This window comes from Heptranchias perlo, unplaced genomic scaffold, assembly GCF_035084215.1.
Source record: "Heptranchias perlo isolate sHepPer1 unplaced genomic scaffold, sHepPer1.hap1 HAP1_SCAFFOLD_43, whole genome shotgun sequence".
Classification (NCBI taxonomy): Eukaryota; Metazoa; Chordata; class Chondrichthyes; order Hexanchiformes; family Hexanchidae; genus Heptranchias; species Heptranchias perlo.
The window spans coordinates 2,786,612-2,801,322 of record NW_027139442.1 but is presented as its reverse complement, the minus strand read 5'-3'; the positions used below and the strand labels follow the sequence as shown (position 1 = coordinate 2,801,322).

Genomic DNA, 14,711 nt, shown 5'->3' with positions numbered 1-14,711 from the left:
GAGGCAATGCTCAGTGGGAGCTGCTGGCGAGAATTTTTTGGCAGCCTCAGGTAATAATTACTGAAAAAGGTTCAACATCACTGAGGAGCACTGAGAATTTGTGAAGTAAGTTTTTTAGCTCCATTTGTATATTTGTCGGTAGCAGTAGCCTTTGCTGTTTCCGCTCACTATTTTGCTTTCTCCTTAGAGCTGCTACATTGGCTCTCTAAAGGCCGAGGTTGAATTTTCTGCTCGTCATGAAGCAGTTTTCTTTAGAAATATGAAGGATTATAATCCAGAATTTGAAGGCAAAGTTCTGTAGAATTTTAAATCAATGTCTTGTTCAGTTACAGAATTTGGGCTGCTGCGTGTTACAAATGGCAAATCTGAGTTTGAACCACACCCTCAGAGCTGCTTTAGCTCCGTCGCTGTAACTTTGTCAAAAGTGCACTTATATTTACACAGGGAAATGGGGTTTTGGCCGCTCTTACGCTGAAGTTACATTGGTGAGAGCGGGAGCAGCGCCGAGGAAACGATAGGTTCACTCATGTTCATTCCCTCTTTATGATTGCATGGCCGTCTCCTATTCTCTCTCCGTCTCCTTTATCACTCGGTTCTCATTTCATTCTTTCTCACTCCCCTTTATCACTCGGTTTTCTTTCATTCTCTCTCTCCGTTATCCCTCGGTTCTGCTCTTATTCTCTCTCTCCCCTTTATTCTTCTCGATCTCCTCTCCCATTCTCCCTCTCATTTTTATATGCCTGGTTCCCCTCTTTCATTCTCTCTATCATTCTTTCTCTACCCATTATCCTCCTGTACTCCTCTGGTATTCTCCCTCTCCCCTTCATCCATCTAGTTCCCCTCTCGTCTTTCCTCTCTCGCCTTTATCTTTCCGGTTCCCCTCTCTAATTCTCTACCTCCCTTTTATATGGCTAGTTCCAGTCTCTCATTCTCTCTCTCTCTCTCATCCTCCCGGTTCTCTTCTCTCAATCTCATTTTCTTCTTAATCCACCACTTCTCCCTCCAATGCCCCTCTCTCCTCCTCTATCCTCTAGTTTTCATTCTCGTTGGCTCTCTCCTTTATTACTCTCTTCCCTATCTATCCCTCTCTCTGTTCCTTCCAGCTAGAAAATTTCTTGAGAGTGTTCAGGACAGCTTTCTGCAACAATATCTCCGAGAACCAACAAGGGGGCAGGCCATATTAGCTTTAATAATGAGTCATGAGCCAGGTTTATTTAACTGCCGAATAATGTGTGAATATTTCGGTAATAACGATCATAACATGATGGAGTTCAACGTTGTGGTTGAAAGGGAGAAACCCTTATGAGCTGCTAAGATTCTAAATTTCGGTAAGGACGACTTCAACGGGATGAGTCAGAGATTGTCCACAGTAAACTGGGTAAATCTGTTAATGAGTAAAACGACAGAAGATCAGTGGGAGGTGTTAAAAAATAATTTAACGTGATACAGAACCAGTTCATGCCTCCAAGGGGCAAGAGCTCTACTTGCCAAAAAGAAAAACAGCCATGGACAAAAAAAGAGGGAAGGAACAACATAAAACTAAAAGATAAAGCATACAAAAATGCAAATATAGCATAGATCCTGGCGAATAGGAGAGATACAAAGAACGACAAAGGGCGAAAAAACAGATCGTAAGAGCTACATAAAGGGAGTATGAAAAGAAACTTGCAACAGATATCAAAACGAACACAATTTTTCTTACAATTGTAAAGGAAAAAAGTTTGATCAAGAGCAATTTGGGCAATTACAATGATGATATTGTAATTGAAAATTACAATGATGATATTGTAATTGAAAATAAAGAAATCGCTGAAATTTTAAATATTTACTTTGCATCAGTATTTACAGTAGAGGGAGAGGATCGCATGCCGGACGTTCCAGGGAAACTAATTGTGAATGAGGGACGGGACTTACTATCATTAACACAATCAAATTAACAGTAATAAAGAAAATAATGGCACTAGGGAGTAACAAATCCCCAGAACCAGATGGTTTCCACTTAAGGGCTTTAAGGAAAGTAATTGAGAACATTGCAGAAGCCCAAACTATTATCTTCCGAAGTTTGCTCAATTCAGGAACTGTTCCTTTCGATTAGAAAGTTGCACATGCAACTCCGCTATTTAAGTAAGGTGAGAGAGGGAAACCAGGGCATTCTGGACCAGTTAGCCTAATATCTGTTGTCGGGAAATTACGAGAGTCTATAATTAAGGATAGAGTGACTGAACACCTTGAAAATTTTCAGCTGATCAGGGAGAGCCAACGGTGATTTGTGAAGGGCAGTTCGTGCCTGACGAACCTGATTGAATTTTTTGAAGAGTTCACTAAAGTAGAGGACAGCGGAATGTCTATGGATGTTGATTATATGGACTTCCAGAAGGCATTCGATAAAGTCGCTCATAAGAGACTATTAACTAAACTTGAAGCTCATGGAATTGAAGGCAAATTATTGACCTGGTTAGGAAATTGGCTGAGCTGGACGAAACAGAGAGTCGGGATAATGTCTCAAATTGGCAGGATGTGACTAGTGGTGTCCCATAGGGATCTGTTTTTGGGCCTCAACTATTCACTGGATTTTTCAATGACTTAGATAAACGGGATACTGAACCATATATCCAAGTTTGCAAATGACAAAAAGATAGGCAGCATTTTAAGCAGTGTAGGTGGAAGCATAACATTCCAGAAAGATAGTAATAGACTAAGTGAATGGGCAAAACTGTGGCAAGTGGATTTCATTGTCGGCATGTGTGAGGTTATCCACTTTGGACCTAAACAGTGTACTTTCCAAATGATGAAAAGCTCGACACAGTGGAGGTCCAAAGAAACTTAGGGGTCCATGTACATAGATCATTAAAATGTCATGGACAGATACAGAAAATAACCAAAAAGTCCAATGGAATGCTGGACTTTATATCTAGAGCAGTAGACTACAAGGGGGTAGAATTGATGCGAAAACTATACAAAGCCCTGGTTAGATCACACCTGGAGTATTGTGTTCCGTTCTGGGCACCACACCTCAGGAAGTATATATTGGCCTTCGAGGGAGTGCAGCGCAGATTTGCTGGAATGAGTTCGGGCGAAAGGTCTTCGACCTGAAACGTTAACACTTTTTCTTTCTCCACAGATATGGACTGACTTGCTGAGCTTCTCCAGCAATTTTTGTTTCTATTTCATATTTCCAGCTTTCGAAGTGTTTTGCTTTTGATTTACTGGAAAGATATCTGGACTCCAAGTGTTATATTACGAGGAGAGATTACGCAAATTAGGTTGCCATTCCCTGGAATTTAGAAGATTAAGGGGTGATCTAATCGAAGTTTTCAAGATATTCATGGGAACTGATAGGGTCGATAGAGAGAAACGATTTCCGCTGGGTGGGTTAGGGTTCGGGTTAGACACAGCCTAAAATTAAAGCCAAAACTTCCAGGAGTGCGATTAGGAAGCACTTCTACACGCAAAGGGTGGGAGAAGTTTGGAACTCTCTTCAACAAAGGCAGTAGATGGAAGCTCAATTGTTAATTTTATTTCTAAGATTGATAGATTTTTGTTAACCAAGGATATTAAGGGATATGGGGCTCAGGCGGGCATTTGGAGTTAGGTTACAGATCAGCCATGATCTCATTGAATGGCATAACAGGCTCGAGGGGCTAAATGGCCTCCTCCTGCTCTAATGTGCCTTCAGTCAGTGCATTGCCACTTCTCAATCCAAGAATGAATCTTTTTCAATGACTGAATTACCTCTGATATTTAGGGATCTTCTAACTACATAAATGAGGGTGACAATCGACAGACTCCCGAAGCACAAAGAAACATTGCCCCATCCTCCAGGTGGTGCTTTGTTAAACCAGGTATTTCCAAGCACTCCGACAGGTCAAAGTTTGGAAACAGTTTTCCGGCTGGTAGAAAGTAACCCGAAGGCGGATAATTGAATATTTGCAGATAGTTGTTGGCAAATAAGTTGATTTCCATGTTCATTTTAAAATAAAAAAACAATTAAACCGTCCGGGTCAAAGGCATCAGTTTTAGGTGCTCTGTGCTGATGATAATTTGAAATGTTGCTGACCTTAAAACAGTGCAGCGTTTGGGCCGCGCAATTACACGGAGCCCTGAGCAGATCCAGTTACGTTAATTCGCTGATCACTGAGGGCTTGCCGGTACCTTGTGAAACAATAGAAACTCTGAGCTGGAAACACAATAAACTTTAAGTAATTGGTGTCCCTTCTCTCGCCTCTTCACCAACAAATTTAATAATAACACATTAACACAATATTCAAAAGTGTTTGGAATCTCGGCTGTTCCCCAGCGATTCGTTGGGACTCGAGTCAGATAAGAAATGAATAAAGACACTGCGCAACAAAGCGCCGAGAGTCAGCGGCCGATCACATCGTCCCGCTGGCAGTGAGCAGCATGGAGCAGTGACTGTCATCACCACAGTGGGAAAAGGCAGTTACTGATCGGTGCAGCTGGTGAGACAGGTGAAGAACATGAAACTGGTCAAGAGTGGGCGGCAGAGAAAGGCTGCTCACCAACCCGGCCCAGGTTGGGTCGATGATACCACGGTTCGCAACAAAAGTTCTTCTGCTAGGTTTGTCAGCTGAGCAGCTCTGGATCGAAGGGAGTAACTTCACTAAAACAACAGTCGCATTGGAAGACAAACACCGTCCCTGCCTTCAGGTAAAGGCCCACAGTTTCGGCTCTCTGCATACTGACTTTATTTGTTCACTTTCTTAATGAGGACCTTTCAGAAACTTTCGAATATTGTGTTAATGTGTTATTATCAAATTTTGTTGGGGAAGAGTTGAGAGAAGGGAGACTAATTAATTAAAGTTTATTGTATTTCCAGATCAGAGTTTGTATTGTTTCATCCACCATAGGACAAGCGGACTGCACGCACCGAAAGCTGAAACCGAGACAGGCTCACATCCAGACCCCTGGACAAAACCTACCTGGAGACTGCAGTGGTTCAAGCAGGATCAAAGCAGTACAGAGTGAGCTCAGAGAGGATAATGGAAACACAGCAGGAAAAGAAGTATTTCAGCAGCTCCGACTCCAAGGAGGACAGCAACAAACTCGAAAGTAGCTATCAGTTTTGCGGGCACACTCTGAGAATCACTGGGGACTCCAGCAATAACCTTGTGATACCAGCAATAATCTGGGGAGCTGTAAGTCCAATGTTTGGTGTAAATGCTTGGATCGGATAGAGAGAAACCAAACCCAGAGCCTCTGACTTCCACGACAGCAACCGCCCACACCCCCACCCCCGCCATTTTGAGGAAGCCCTATTTGATGCATTGGTTTTGCAGACGAACATGCATAAGAACATCGAAATTGCTAGAAGAAAGATTATTGTTCGCCGTCTACGTTCCTGGTAGTCACATGACACAGTGAGAACCGAGTTGTCCACAAATAAAAGCAACCAATCCCCTTAATTAGTCTCCATCAGACCCAGACATGAGGCGAGGAAAACCCTCCAGTGGTGGAGAGCTTTGGGAACCATTGGTCCGAAGTCACCTGTTCCTCCCAAACCTGCTCCACTCACCACATGTCATGTCTCCAATTAATCATCTGCCTGCCCACTCACTTCACCTGTCTATAACCCTGAGCAGACTCTTTGTATCCTCCTCACAGTTCACTTTCCCACGTATCTTTGTAGCATCAGCAAACTTGGATACATTACACTCGGTCCTTTCATCGAATTCATTAATATAGAGTGTAAAAAGCTGAGGCCCAAGCAGGGATCCTTGCGGCACCCGACTAGTTACAGCCTGACAACCTGAATATGACCCGTTTATCACGACTCTCTGTTTTCTGTCCGTTTCACAATCCTCTATCTGTGCTAATATATAACCCCCAACCCCATGAACCCCTTTTTACTCTTTTACTCTATCATAACAGTTCGTGAATTTGAACACATCTTTTCAATCTCATCTTAAACTTCTCTGGTCTAACAGAACAACCCCAGCTTCTCCAGTCTCCCCACTTAACTGAAGTCCCGCACCCCTGGTACCATTCTACCAAATCTACACTGCACTGTCCCTAAAGCCTTGACATTCTCCCTAACGTGGTGCTCAGGATTAGACACAATACTCCAGCTGGGGCCTTACCAGTGATTTATAAAGGTTTAGCGTCACTTCCTTCCTTTTGTATTCTGTGCCTATTTGAAAAATCAAGGTTCCCGTATGTTTTTTAAAAGCCTTCCCAACTTGTCTTGCCACCTTCAAATATTTGTGTTAGTACAACCCGAGTTCGCTCTGTTCCTGTACCCCCTTCAAAATGGTAACATTTTGTTTATATTGTCTCTTCTTATTATTGCTATCAAAATGTATCATTTCACAGTTCTCCGCGTTAAATTTCATCTTCCAATTGTCTGCCCATTTCCCTTGTGTGTCTGGTCTCCTGAAGTCTGTTCTTAGCCTCCACATTGTTTACGACATTTCCGAGTTTCGTATAATCTGCAAACTTTGAAATTATACCCTCTATACCCAAGTCCAGTTCATTAATACATATCAAAAAGATCAATGGTGCAAATACCGACCCCTGGGGAACACATCCAGCCTGAGAAATAACCGTTCACAACTAGTCTCTGCTTTCTGTCTCTTAGCCAATTTCATATCCACGCTGCCCCGGTCCCGTTAATCCCATGGGCATCAATGTTGCTAACTCAGCTATGACGTGGTACTTTGAAAATTCATGTCAACAAACATAACTGCACGAACACCATCAACCCTATTAATTACTTCATCAAACAACTCAATCAAGTTTATCAAACACGATTTGCCTTTAAGAAATCCGTGCTGACAGTAATTTATTAAAACATGATTTTCCAAGTGACAATTAATTTTGTCCCAGATTAATGTCTCTGAAAGTTTCCCCACCACCGACGTTAGGCTGACTGGCCTGTAGTTACCAGGTTTATCCTTCTCCCCTTTTTTGAACAGGAGAATAACATTTTCAACTGGTCAGTCCTCTGGCACCATCCCCATATCCAAGGAGGATTGAAAGATTGTGGCTATAACCTCTGCTATTTCCACCCTTACTTCCCACAACAATCTAGGATGCATCCCACCTGGACCGCGCGGCTTTTCTACTTTGAGTACTGCCAACCTTTTTAGTGCATCCTCTACTATCTCTTCCTTTAGTGGGACATTGGCAGCATCCTCTTTTTTTGTGAATGTAGATGCAAAGTATTCATTTAGTACCCCAGCCGTGACTCCACAATGAGTTCGTTCTTTTGTCGCTAATTGGCCCCACCCTTCCTTTGATTATCCTTTTGCTATTTGTCTGTTTATAAAATACTTTACTGTTCCCTTTTCTGTTATCTGCCACCACTTTCTCGTACACTCTCTTCGCCCGTATTATTTCATTTTACAGATCTCCTCTGTACTTTCTGTATTCTGCTTCATTTTCTAATATATTATGGTACTGACATTGGTCAAAAGCCTCCTTTCTCTGTTTCGTTTTAGTCTCTATATTTTCAGTTATCCAGTGAGCTCCAGCTTTGCATGCCCTTCCTATCTCCCTCATAGGAATGTGTTTCGTTTGCGCCCGAATGAGCTTCTCCTTGAAGGCCTCCGATTGCGTATTTACTCTTTTTACAGCCAGTCTTTGTTTCCATTCAACATGGGCCGGCTCACTTTCCAACTCACTGGAATTACCCCTCAGCATCTGCACCTTTGATTGATCCCTGTCTCTTTCCATAACTACTTTACACCCAATATATAACATCCATGGCACCATGTTCTGTCTTCATACCATCCATGGCACCATTAAATTGTTTGTACCCTCCAGGCCACATTTACCGGGTTTACCTCCTCCCTGACACAATGTAATGGGTTTATAACCTTTTTGTGTCATGTCTTGGGTTTATATGCTCCAAATTACCATATCCTGGGTTTATGCCATCCTTATCACCATGTACTCGGTTTTTGCCCTATCTGGCACAAAGTACTGATTGATGTATTATAGAATCATAGAATCATAGAAGTTTACACGATGGGCCGAAGGGCCTCTATCCGTGCTGTATAACTCTAAGTTACAACATGGAAACAGGCCCATCGGCCCAACATGTCCATGTCGCCCAGTTTATACCACTAAGCGAGTCCCAATTTCCTGCACTTGGCCCATATCCCTCTATACACATCTTAGCCATGTCACTGTCCCTCTGAATCAAGATGGGATGAATAATCCACCAGCACCATGCATTATGTGTATACCCTCGTTGACACCCTACACTGGATATCCACCATCCTTGATCACCGGCATTGGGCATCAACCATTCTTGATCCCCTGCACTGGGTATCGACCATCCTTAGCACCATGTGCGGTATATACACCATTGTTAGAACCGTGCTCAAGGTTTTTTTTTATTTGTTCATGGGATGTGGGCGTCGCTGACCAGGCCAGTATTCATTGCCCATCCCTAATTGCCCTTGACTATACACAATCCTGAGCACAATGCGCGGTGTAACCACCATCTTTGACACAATTCCCGGTGTATACACCATCATTGACACCATGTGCGGGGTATACGCCATCCTTGAGACCATATATTGCGTTTATACCGATCACAACACGATATCTTCCTTGGAACTAATTGCGAGATTGACATCTTCCTTGGAATTACTTACTGGCTTGCACCCTACCTTGCACCCTCCCTTGCACCTTCCATTGCAATGATCCCTGCACCCTCCCATGCTCCCACCCTTGCACCCTCCCTTGCACCATCCCTTGCTCCCTCCCTTGCACCTTCGCTTGCACTGATCCCTGCACCCTCCCATGCTCCCACCCTTGCACTTTCCCTTGCACTGATCCCTGCACCCTCCCATGCTCCCACCCTTGCATCCACGCTTGCTCCCGCCCTTGCACCCTCCCTTGTTCCCTACCTTGCACCTATCCTTGCACCCTCCCTTGCTCCGATGCTTGGACCCTCCCTTTCATCCTCCCTTGCACTTTCCCTTGCTCCCTCCCTTGCACTCTCCCTTGCAAACCCTTGTGATGTGAACTTGGATTCAGAAAGTTGCAGGTGAACGAATTCTAACGTTAATGCCATATTTTGTTTCAGGGCCTCGTTCTATGCCGGTTCTTTGAGAAAGAGAATATCAATTTTTCTGGGAAGAAGATGATTGAATTGGGGTCCGGCACTGGGATCGTGGGGATTCTTGCTATCCTGCTGGGTGAGTTAAATGTTCCAAGCGATAGCACTTTGCATGTGTGAGAGAGAGCGATGAACTGTAATGGAGTAGGACGGCAATATAGTGAAGGACCATGACAGTGACTGGTCATAGGTTTGATTAAACCCCCAGTTATATGCATGTTTTGTGAACGCTGCAGTCTGTTCTTCTTTTCATGTCCTTACTGTTGACAGTTCTTCACCTCCAGTTTTAATCTGTTTGAAAGAGAATGCTTTCAAAGCACAGGACCCTTACCTCAGGTAATATGAATGATGCATCAAAAACGTCGCAGCTTTCGAGACTCAGCCGCTCCACCTGCCATTTTGGAGCAAGTCCCTCCTCCCATCCGGGAGCGGGATATCAATTGAACTGCTGTTGATCTGTGAAAATCCAGAAAACGTAAAAATCTGTAAATGAAAAAGTGAAACATTTGAACACGTTTCTCCTTGAGCTGATGAGCTGAGAACTAGATACCAATCAGAAATGGCCTGGTTATATTCAATGTAATATTTGCACAACATCCTGAACATCTCGAATCTGATCAAATATTAAGCGGGGAAGCTGTAGCTTTTGATCATGTTTTTGAGTCCTTGTGAGCTCCAATCACGAGTCCAGCACCCAACTGATGGCCAAATTATACACCATAAAACAGTAAGCATGCTTTTGAATAAAATAATGAAGCAGTCCGTGCCCGTATACAGCACAACCTGGACAATATCCAGGCTTGGCTGTTATGTGGCAAGTAACATTCGCGCCAGACAAGAGCCAGGCAATGACCATCTCCAACAAGACAGAGTCAAACCAACTCCCCTTGATATCAAACGGCATTACCATCGCCGAATCGCCCACCATCCTCATCCTGGGGGTCACCATTGACCAGAAACTTAACTGGACCAGCCACATTAATCGTGTGGCTCGAAGAGCAGGTCGGAGGCCATGTGTTCTGCGGCATTATCTGAGGAATTGCTGAAGGAAGTAAACATTATGTCCGTATCATTACCATTATCGAATAGCCCCACTTGCGACCTGATGATGGAGGGAAGGTCATTAATGTAGCAGCTGAAGATGGTTGGGGCGATGTCACTGCCCTGCGATGTCCTGAGGCTGAGATGATTGGCCTGCAACAGACACTACCATATACCTTTGCGCCAGGTATGACTCCAGCCACTGGAGAGTTTCCCCCCTGATTCCAATTGACGGCAGTTTTACTCGGACACCTTCGTGCCACACTCTGACAAATGATGCCTTGATGTCAAGGGCAGTCAATCTCACCTCACCTCTGGAATTCAGGTCTCTTTTCCATTGTTGACCGGAAGTCACCGGTTAACGGTTTTGGCTTAGTACACAGAGGAAGAGTCAATTCTCTCTTAATTCTCGTTTCGCTTTATTAACGTTATTAGATCATGTACATACCGCTTATACGTCTAGTTAGATGATAGGCATGCAGTTTACAGCAGGTTAAACAGTTTTATACTCAAACTAGGATTTAAACGCACACCCACTCGGTTTCCCTGACTAACACATCCCTGGGTATTCGGATTTAAAAGCACGCCCACTAGGTTTCACTAACTAACACTCCCTGAGTATTAGGATTTAAACGCACACCCACTAGGTTTCCCTGACTAACACTCCCTGAGTATTATGATTTAAAAGCACGCCCACTCGGTTTCCCTGACCAACAATCCCTGAGTATTAGGATTTAAAAGCACACCCACGAGGTTTCACTAACTAACACTCCCTGAGTATTAGGATTTAAAAGCACGCCCACTAGGTTTCCCTGACTAACACTCCCTGAGTATTATGATTTAAAAGCACACCCACTAGGTTTCCCTGACCAACAATCCCTGAGTATTAGGATTTAAAAGCACACCCACTAGGTTTCACTAACTAACACTCCCTGAGTATTAGGATTTAAACGCACACCCACTAGGTTTCCCTGACCAACACTCCCTGAGTATTAGGATTTAAACGCACACCCATTAGGTTTTCCTGACGAACACTCCCTGAGTGGTCACAGAATAGAAAGGATATTATATTACACGGAAAGGAGAGATACTGCTGGCCAGGCAATTCTCTCTCTCACTCCCGACATCGTCTCTACGTCCCTGACGTCGTCTCTAATTCCCTGACGTCGGGTTCCCACTTCCACGAGGGTTCGTCTCCGGAGTCTCCCTCAAAAACAAACTGGGACCAAGCCAGCAATTCTTCAGTTTTATTCCCAAGTCTGTCTTTTCGAATGATGCTGTCTTCTCTGCTTGGCTCAAAGTTGCTGGAGTGATCGATGTCATCCCCTGATTGGCTCTGTTCCAAGGGCCGAGGTAGCATCACCTCATACTCCTTTTCTAAATAAGGACTGGTGTCTCATCACTGTTCCTTTGTCCCTGTAAGAAGCGGAACGAATTCAAACCGGTTCTGGCCAGTTCAGACCAGTGACTGAACTCCAGGTCACCCCAGTTCAAAAGTCAGTGTCTTTGTTAGCACTTCGAATGAAGCTCAATCGGTTTCTGCAGCCTCTGGCCAACACCATGTTTGGACCAATGCTGTAATGAGGTCTGTAGCCGACTGATCATGGCGGAACCCAAACTATGCATCGGTGAGCAGGTTATTGGTGAGTAAGTGCCGCTTGATAGCACTGTCGACATCTTCCATCACTTTGGCGATGATTGAGAGTAGGCTGATGGCGCGGTAATTGGCCGGATTGGATTTGTCCTACTTTTTTGGACAGGACATACCTGGGCAATTTTCCCCTTTTTAGTCGGATAGATGACAGTGTTGTAGCTGTTCTGGAACAGCTCAGGTCGGGGCACAGCTTGTTCTGGAGCACAGGTCTTCAGCGCCAAAGCCGTGATGTTGTCGTGACACACAGCCTTTGCCAGTCCATGAACACAGACATTTATTGTTATCACGTGGAGTGAATGGAATTGGCTAAAGACCAGTATCTGTGATGACGGGGATCTCAGGAAGAGGCTGAGAATAATCATCCACTTGGCACTTCTGGCTGCAGATTGTTGCAAGCGCATCAAACTTTTTTTTTGCACTCAGGGAATCAAGGGATATGGGAATCGGGCGGGAAAGTGGAGTGCAGTTCGAAGAGCAGCCATGATTTTATCGAATGAAGGAGAAGGCAAGGGGGGCCGGATGGCCTACTCCTGCTCCTATTTATTATGTTCTTATGTTCCCATGTGCTGGGCTGCGCTCTTGTTGAGGATGAGAATGTTCACCGAGCCTCCATCTCCTGTTAGTTGCTTAATTTGCGACCACCATTCGCGACTGGATGTGACCGGATTTCAGAGCTTTAACCTGATTGTTTGGTTTGGGGATTGCTGAATTCTGTGCACAGCATTGTGCTCTCACAGTTTATAATGAATGGTGCTCTCGCTGTTTATAATGCATGGTGCTCTCACTGTTAATAATGCATGGTGCTCTCATTGTTTACAATGCACTGTGCTCTCACTGTTTATAATGCATGGTGCTCTCATTGTTTATAATGCACTGTGCTCTCACTGTTTATAATACATGGTGCTCTCACTCTTTATAATGCCAATGCTCTCACTCTTTATATTGCATGGTGCTCCAACTGTTTATAATGCCTGGTGCTCTCACTGTTTATAATGCATGGTTCTCAAACTGTTATAATGCCTGGTGCTCTCACTGTTTATAATGCATGGTGCTCTCACTGTTCATAATGCATGGTGCTCTCACTGTTTTTAATGCCTAGTGCTCTCACTCTTTATATTGCATGGTGCTTTCACTCTTTAAAATGCATGATGCTCTCGCTATTTATAATGCATGGTGCTCTAACTGTTTATAATGCATGGTAATCCTTTGCTGTTTCTTCACCAAGTTGGCACCTGATTTTCAGATACGCCTGGTGCCGCTCCAGGCATGCTCTTCTACATTCCACGTTGAAACAGATTTAGTCACCTAGCTTGATGGCGATGGAGAAGTGAGGGATATGTCGGGCCCTGCGGTGACAAGATTGTTGTGGCATTCCGTTATGCTGCTGCTTGGGGCCCATGGCGCCTCATGAGTGCCTGCTTTTGTGCTGCTAGATTTGTTATTAATCTATCCCGCTCAGCAGGGTGGTAGTGCCACACGACACGATGGAGGGGTTCCTCAGTGTGAGGACAGGTCTGATTCTCAGAGTATGTCAGACCGTTGCTTGACTAGTTTGTGAGGCAGCTCTCTCGACTTTGACAACAGTCCCCAATTGATAGCGAGGAGGACCTTGCAAAGTCAACTGGGCTGGGTGTGCCTTTTTCTGTCCCAATTCGATGCCTGGGTCGCAGCTTTATCCTTATTTTGATATTGCGGCGTGGCTTACAAGGCCACACTAGAGGGCAGTGATGCACCAACCACATTGATGTGAGACTGGAATAACACACAGGCCAGATTGGTTCAGGACGGCAGGTTTCCTTCGCTAAAGGACATTAGTGAACCTATTGGGTTTTTGCGACAATCGGATAGTTGCATGGTCACTTTGGGGCGGATATTGACTTCGAGCGGCAGTTTAAAACGTGTGATAGCTAAAAATAAAAACCGGGAGGAATGTTCAACGGGCGACAAACTCGTTGTCACCGGTTTTACGCTGTGGTAGAAAGTCAATATCTCTCCTTTTACTGATACCAGCTTTTTATGTTGACATTTTTGAATTAAAATCAAAATCTCAAACTGCCGTGGTTAGATTTGAACTCAAGTTGCTGGGTTTTTATTCCGTAGTTTTGGATTATCTAATCCCAGTGAAATAACCGCTGTGTTAATGGAGTCGTTGAGCAATGCTGTGACACTGCACAAGTTCATCATTACATTTAACAGCCTTTGCTGTGGTAATCTGCTTTGCCCCGAATCCCTTTTGCCCACATTTACCATTTACAGGTTGGTGTCATAGGGAAGCAATAAGTGAAGATACGTCATTACTCTTTTACATTCTTCTGGCAGGTGGAGATGTGACCTTGACAGACAAACCAGAAGTTCTGAATCAAATAGAACTTAACGTGGCCAACAATGTCCCCTCTTCAATTATCCAGCGGTCAAAAGTCTCTGCTCTCTCGTGGGGTGAAAACCATGATCAATTTCCGACAGACTACGATATCATCCTGGGATCCGATATCGTCTACAAGAAACGTGAATTCCACTTACTGCTAAAGACCCTACAACATCTGAGCAGCCAAAACACTATCATTTACATCTGCTCGAGGATGCGTGAGGTCATGGGAGCCATGAATTTTCACGAGAACCTCATTCCACAGCATTTTAACTCCGAAATTGTTCACAGTGTCCCAGAAAAAGAAATCAACCTGTACAAAGTGACCAAAAAAGTTCCTGGCGCTTATTAAGGAGGAAATTCCAGAGAATAGGTTGGAGGCAGTTAAAGGTCTCATAATGGGAAGAAGCGAGGGGGAGAAGGGCACAACAGGCAAGAGTCAGAGGACTGAATGATGTAGGAGGAGGTTGCAGAGATAGAGGGATTGGGATTTCCATTTACTCCAACACCCTAACACTGACACTCTTATCCTAAACCCTAATCCTAAACCTGAAACCCTAACC

General features: G+C 44.2%; 1 protein-coding gene across 1 annotated transcript; it reads left to right on the top strand.

The window, feature by feature from the left end:
• The first annotated feature begins 5,000 nt into the window (after nucleotides 1–5,000).
• LOC137312493 (EEF1A lysine methyltransferase 3-like) lies at nucleotides 5,001–14,500 on the top strand. The gene is made up of 3 exons (XM_067979036.1): nucleotides 5,001–5,156; nucleotides 9,056–9,167; nucleotides 14,103–14,500. Exons 1-3 carry the CDS (start codon nucleotides 5,001–5,003, stop codon nucleotides 14,498–14,500), a joined length of 666 nt encoding a protein of 221 aa, XP_067835137.1.
• The last annotated feature ends 211 nt before the right edge of the window (nucleotides 14,501–14,711 follow it).